Source organism: Anser anser (assembly GCF_964211835.1).
Source record: "Anser anser genome assembly, chromosome: 3".
Taxonomy (NCBI): domain Eukaryota; kingdom Metazoa; phylum Chordata; class Aves; order Anseriformes; family Anatidae; genus Anser; species Anser anser.
Genome location: NC_139722.1, coordinates 21,289,612 through 21,297,159, shown reverse-complemented (window position 1 = coordinate 21,297,159; position 7,548 = coordinate 21,289,612). Strand labels below are relative to the sequence as shown.

Below are 7,548 nucleotides of genomic sequence, written 5' to 3'. Positions count from 1 at the left end.
GGAAACGACTAATGAAGTACTATAGCACAATTCTGCTAGTGGATGCTTCAGCTTGTACTGCATAACTAAAGTGCAGCAACAGGATATAATAAATGCAAGAGTGATTCTTTGTGAGTATGTGGAATATCTAGTTTCTGGGTCTATGATATTATTAATTCTATTCAATGAGTCTTGATATCGGATGACTCAGTGTTTCTTTGCTTAGTGAGCAATATATGCAGTCTATGAAAATAGACAAACACAGAATTAGTTTTTTGGTTTACCTGAGATTGATAGATGCTATGACAATCCTTCAGAAAACATATACTAACACTTTCACTGCAGTTATGCTTATATAACACTTTTCAGCTGCTTGGAAAATACCTTCCTACAAAAATACCGTAAAGCATATGGATGTTCAGTGGTGGTGTCAGTATAAAGACAGATCACACACATTTACCTTGTCTGTCAGGCAAAGTATAGGAAAGACTTTCATTGTAATGTAGTAAACACACTTGATTTTGGTTTTGTTTTTGTCTCGTTTTTGGTTTTGTTTGTCAAAAATGTGTGACCCAGTCTGAAAGAAGTCCAGAAATTTTTGTCAATGGTTGGAACTGACTGATATTCTAATGATAAGTCTACTGCTATACTAGGCTTATCCTTGCCCTCAGGTGGGATGCCTTGAAGCTAAACAGCACCTGATAGATTGGTAGATCATAATAGCAGATCAGCTGCACTGATTTGTACTGGGGACCAGACCTAAAGTAGTTACTAAGAAAAACAGCAATGACTAAAGTGACTTTTAAAACCAAGTAAAGGAAATTTCTTCTGCCATACCTGAAAAAATAACCATGTGTTTAGTAAAGAACTCCAACTCAAATAGTTTGATGCAAATTTGACAGTATTTTTATTAAGAGACCGTAAATCGTAATTTAAAAGAAGCTAGCATTTTTCAGCATGTCTAGTTTTAAATTATTTCTAAGTTTTCCCTCATTTAAAAAATAAATGTATATAGCATGACAGAATTGAAATTAGATGCAAAGTGGAGTACTTTCCATACTGCAACTTGACCCAAAAGTAAAATTTAATCATAAATTGACCATCACCTAATGTTTATTTAAGAAATAAGTTTAAGGGAAAGCTAAGGCCATTACATGCATTTGAATTTTGTGTTGAATTAGTCTTGATTAAGAATTGCCTTTTGATAAATTCTGAGAAGTTAAAATATATTTTTTAGTCTAAATATATTTAGCTTCAACACTTTCTTCTATACAAGTTTAGTCATTACTTATGGCAACATAATTGGCTGGAAAGATGCCAGTTTTTTCTCCTGCTCTTCCTTCCCACCAATCAAACTGTGAACTTGTTTTGGTTGTGACCTTGATTTTCTCTCCAGCTTTGAAAGTCAGGTCACCTGGCTGTTGTCCTTCAAATGAATAAAGTGCTGTCACTTCTACGGAATTGCTCGAAGAGCTACCTGAAGTGAAAGAAATTAAATAAAAGAGAAATTACTAAATTGCACATACAGTAAGTCCTTGAATAAAATATTCTTAAATAACAGTAGAAAACAGTAACAAAGATATCAAACTAATTTATCTGAGTGTACCAACTCCAGATGAAAAAGCCCTTGGTTTCCACTACATTCTTAGTACAGGACATTTGGAATCTAGCCTATCAACATAACCAAGTTCATAAAGTAGCACTCTGCCCAAAATAAAGATCAGCAGTTTTCTCTGTATGATTCATATTGTTCCATGAAGACAGTAGGAACAAAAGTGGTGTGCTGAAGAAAGTGCCAGTACACTGAAAGACTGCTCAACAGAACGACTTTTGGGTTTTGGTTTTGGACTGTGTTTCCTGTGAGTTTCTCGACACAACATGTGAAACTTATAGCAGCAATTTTGCTTTATTTTTTTAATCAGTACTTGTGATATAAAATAGTAAAATACAAAATATTCACAGCACATCCCTTCTCTTTCCACTGGGCTTACAGTGTCTAGCATTTCAGTGTATCTTGCATGTTGTTTGATGTTGATTTAGTACACAGTTAAACCTCTTACATGAACACATCCAAAAGTGAAAAAAACACCTATGAGGTGCAATGGAAGACTAGTTAAGAGGAAATAATGAAGACCTTTATGTAGCTAATTCAGATAATTCAGGATGTATTGGTTATATGGACATGGTGGCTGCACATATGTTCAAAGATTGAAGGTTTCCAGCGTTGACTTCATCTCCAAGTCATGTTTGCTGCCAGAATTCTGTTGCAAAAGCAGAAACCCAAGATCCTCTTGGTTTACACATTTCAAGTTCAGAGCAAGAAAGGATGGTGAGAGAAGTACCACTACAACTTTGTCAGTCTGTCCTCAACAAGCGATATCCACAGAATTTTTCTTTTAGTTGCTTTTATCAATTCAAACGAAAGAAGAAAAACCTTTTTGTGCCCTCCCCAGCCCAAATACAAACTTCTCTCAAAAAATAACGAACAGAGAGGACAATGATAATGACTAGCGCATGCATAAAAAACATAGCTATTTTTTGCAATGTGTCAATATATATGTTCATTCCATAGACTAGCTTCTTTCCTGTCACAACAACAATTTGTAACAATCATCAAAGACTAATACAATTTTTTTTGGCCATGGGCTAGGAGAATGTCGACTGAAACAAAGTCAAATGCCATCTTTCTTCATCACGCCATCTCTCTCTCTCTCTCTGTCTATATTCATAATTTGAAGTCACACATCACTATTTCTTTTGGTGTGAAAACAAAACCAGACAAGAATGCCCATGTTTATTACGTCTCTAACTCCACCAGTTACTTCTACCAAAAAAGACAGCTTTTTCTAAATATCCTTTTTACTTTCACAGTCGAAACTCTTACAGACAAAGTATTCAGGAATTCATAATCTTCCACCAAGGATTCAAGCATGACGGAGTCAGGATGATATGGTGTGTTCACATGGAAAGTATGGTTTGAAACTAGATATTATGATGGAGGAAATCATAGGGAAAAACATAAGATGCTTTGACTTTTTACTCCTTACTTGAAGAACACTGAGAAGATACTGGGGATCAGTACTCTTTAGGTGCTAGGGCATGAGAACAATCATGACTCATTTGCATATACAAAGAAAGATGGGCTGTGGTTTATCCCTATGCCGCATTCAGGCAGCAGGTATGGCTATAACTGATGAGTTACTATGAAGGCTACAAATTCTTATATTACATACTAACTATAAGCATTTCTTATTAATGTTCAAATGGACAATCACTCAAGGAGAATTAGAGTCACTATATATTTATTACTGCATAATGTAAATACACTTGGAAAAAATAAGATAACGGATAGCAGAAAAAAAAAAAGACTGAAAGCGGTAATAAGGGAAGTTGACAGCAAGAGCCTCTTTTAATTACATTTAACAGAAGAACTGTCACCATCACTTTAATATGTTGGACTCGTAGCAATGACGGAAGTAGCAGTTACCTCCAGGACTAAACTTGAATTAAGACTATCATTCCTCTTATACAAACTATTGAGTATACTGAAATTGGCTCAGCAAAAGTATGAAGAAAAATGAAAGGAACCTAGACACATTGCACGAAAATGTGGAACAAAAGACGCACATGTGAAATGTGCTTTGAAGTGCAGGAGAGTATTTGATGCACCACAATCATATCTCCAACAATTGCTTGTTCTATCGTATGAACAGGATTGTTTTACACATTTTGCTTCCCACCTGTTGCTCCTTTGCACGTGTATCTTTCCAAACATACTGAAACCTCAAAGTGCTACAACTGATTATGAACAACAACTTCCAAATACTTGCCCCAACTGATACATGCTATCATTTAAAAGCATTTTCCAGCTGTATTACCATCAGGTGTTTTACAACATTTCCAACTTAATTTTCCATAGCAGCTATTTCCCTACTATAATTTTATTTCTCACCAAGATTCTAATCTTTGTGCATTAATTCTGTATTCTGGTGGTATAAACCACATAAAATACATATTTATTGCCTTCAGATTGCAGCATTCCATACCTCATACTTATACGGAGCATTCTAACAAAGAGGTATCTGGTGGCATCATGAAAACTGCCACATGTATTATAAGGAGGAGCTGTTTCATGTTCTTGTTTCCTCATTTCAGTTTTACATAAACTCAGGTGGATACATCTTATACTGTATTATGATAGATGTGATATTCTGCAGAATAGAAAGTGAAACTTTTTCAAATTCCACTGTAATAAATTTTTAGAATGCATTGTTAAAATTTAAATAGTTTTAAATGAAAATGTAATAGATACACATGAAGATTGCTGAATGCATATATTGGAAACACATTTGCAGCTCACACAAGATGGTGCTACAGTGCTACATACAGCATATGATACTGAAATCATTGAGATTTATGAGTAAGCATACTGGAATAAAAACAAATTACATTGTGGAAAGTCCTTAATAATGGTATCTGAATACACGGAGCACAGTTCTACAAATACAGTGGTCAAAACAGAAATATAAAAATTCTGGTTGAAGATCTACTACTTCAGGAGCCAGCATTCATATGCATTGTCCTAACATACACAGACATGGTACGTACAATATCATTTTCATTCATCTTTACATTCTATAATGATACAAACTTTTTGCTAAGGACTTCTGACCACTGCTATGGATTAAGGACTTGATGAGGTATAAACTAGAGTGAACCTACTGTCTCATGTGTGCTCTGCAGTACCAGCCCCATAGCAAATGAGAGAGAAATCTACCCTAAATTACAGTACACTTACTGCAGTGAAAGTATTCTCACGAAAGTTGTTACAGGAAAGGTATACTTGCTACATTTATACTAGTTAGTTAAAGAAGCCCTATGACTCAGCTGTCATCTCAGACAAATCAACTGATCAAGGGTATTGATGACTGAGGTGGTAATCATATTACTGATTGTCCATCTATTATGCACTTTCCGCTAAATCTCTGCTTTGAAAAATGGGCTGTGGGCCTGGTTTCTTTTGAAGTTGAAAGGTTGTAAAATTGTTTCCATTGCCATGCAACATACCGTATGAAAATGCAATAGTCTAGGTAGATTTATTTTTCATTGAAACTGAAGAGCCTGTCTACTTTACTCAAAGTTTTTGTACAACCTTTAAAATGTATGTCTTAAGTTTCTGTCATTTACAAATCAATCTGAGTAATATGTTCAATATACTAAATTCTATTTTCTCTGTATTTTGTAAAGAAATAGGGAGAAGTGACTGGAACTGCCACACAACATGGTAGAGTTAGATGAATCTCCAGCATTAGACATGACAGAAGTTGTATACTACTGACATAAAAGCTCCACCAAAAAGTATCAGCTTACAGAAAAGCTCCAACAGAATTCTCATCGGTTAAATGGACACCTAGAAAACTGAGCAACCACATGAACCCTGTTTGTGCAGCAGAAATAAGAGAAAATCAACAAACAGACAAAATGATGGAAAACTATTAAGGGATTGAGACAAATGCAAACATCTATGCTTTGAAAAACAAATATATCAAGTATCACAAAGGTTTTATTATCACTAATATATAGTGTTAACAGGGACTGAAAACCTCAGTTACTGCTCATGAGTTTAGGATGAGAGCTGTATCTAACAGTGAACAGACAGAAATTTTAGTTGTTTATCTGTCACAGGACACGGGGCTTTTGTTTGGAAAGGATTAGTATTGAGTTTAAATTTCAGGAAAAAACGTAAAATAGGCTGAAGAACTAGGTTAATTACTTGGTCCTGTAACTGGTGACAGGCACAGTGAAGAGTTTATAGGTTTTAATGGCCACCTTTAGCAAATGGTTTGGACAACACCACCAGCAAAGATACAGTTGTAACTATGAATAGTATATGTGTGCATAGATTAAATACACTAAACTGTCTGAAGGATGTTTGCCGCAAACTACCATGTTAAAAAAGAAGACTATCATCAGTTCCCAACAGGACACATTAAAGAGGAAGACAAGCATTAGCTCAATGCAACAGTAACACATAATCCTCAAGAAGACTTTTGAAACAAAGAAGTCACTTTAGGAAGAAGTGTAAAAGCACCATGAAACTTTGCAGTGGTGGGGAGAGAGTCTGGACTGGAAACAGCAGTAGTCAAATCCCAACTTGATACCACTACAAGTCACCCTGCTGGAATCGCCTCTGCCCAGGCCAGGCCGAGCAACCTCCCCACCGGGCACTGTGACCATTCTGCACCTATCTACAGGAGTGACAACACGGGGTGTAAGTAGTGAAGACATCTCCTCATGCACATGTGGCTTTGTGGTGGGGCTTTCTTGCCAGCTTATGGATCATTGGGTTGTGAGAGCACACAGAGCTGGAGTACCCACATCTCCAACAAGAGGTGCATGCAAGTAGAACAACATGCACTGCCAGAATAGATGGTGTGTGTTTGCAGCTTATACTGCCTGCAAGGCTGGATGTGCATGAATGGAAAACTGCACATTTGATATGCATGCGTGCCTGTAAGCGCCATTACAATTATACGTAACACAAAGCGCATGCGTGCCTTCAAGTGCAATTAAAAATGCGAAGGGTTAGTTATAAAGAGCATTTAGAAAGTGAAGGTGTTTATTAACATTTTGCAGCTATCTAATATTTTGGTTTACTTGCTGTAACACTGATATTGATCACCTATTACCAGCAAATTATCTGTCACCAGTGAATTAACAAACCACTTTGATCCTGGTTTTGGTTTCAGCTATATGAACGGAGCAGTCTTTCTCTGTAACTATTCTTGCACAAGTGTCCACTCTCACGGTGAAGATTAGTGTTCAAATTGCTCACGGCCATTGCTGAGTTTTAATTAATAATTTTTATTAAAGAGCTTGATTAACTGTTGATCTGGTAAGGAGGACAAGTATGCACTGTGGTGATAATGCTAGGCTGAGAACAGGAAACCAAAATGCAATGCTAAACTCACTAGCAGTCCCCCTAGAAGCTAGGACAGTTACTCTTTCTGCAGAAGTAAATTGGTTTACCCTAGGTCTGAGAGGGAGACTGAGCTACTGCTAAGGTTAAGATTAGGATCAGAATTCAGTAAGGTAGAGAAAGATTAATTGGTGGGCAAGCAATATCAAGAACGAGATGAGGCATTATATTTCTGGATTTGATGCGCTCACAATGAATAGAGCTAGATCTGGATTGTTGCAAAACAAGTGAAGGATGGAGTAAGATCAGCAAATTAATTATGGTTAATTCTGAATTAAATATGAGTTACTGCATTACAGTCAAAGCTTTAAAGTTGGAATTTAATTTGATTACAGGACCCAGTTAGCATCAGTTCCTATTTCCACATGTACCAATGAATGTGCACAGTTAACTAGAATATAGTTTATAAACCCCACCCCCCCAAAAAAAATGAACAGCTACATCTTAAAGTAAATGTAGAGTTTGGTCACATGAAATTAAAACAATACATTTTGAACTTGTCTAGCTGGAAGTGTGCTGCTGGGTTGTCCTGCAAGGAGAAACAATGTGAAGGTGGTGGTGGGGGAGTTGGGTTTGTTTGTTCTAGCTTT

General features: G+C 36.3%; 1 protein-coding gene across 2 annotated transcripts in view; it reads right to left on the bottom strand.

Annotated features, from left to right (window-relative positions):
• Positions 1-862: 862 nt before the first annotated feature.
• The window catches only part of SH3YL1 (SH3 and SYLF domain containing 1), a 44,075-nt gene continuing 37,389 nt past the window's right edge, over positions 863-7,548 (bottom strand). For both annotated transcript variants that reach the window (XM_083831285.1, XM_083831286.1), the window contains exon 10: positions 863-1,456. In XM_083831285.1, the coding sequence (XP_083687411.1) occupies positions 1,257-1,456 (200 nt within the window). In that variant the 3' untranslated portion in view covers positions 863-1,256. The remainder of the gene's footprint in view (positions 1,457-7,548) is intronic.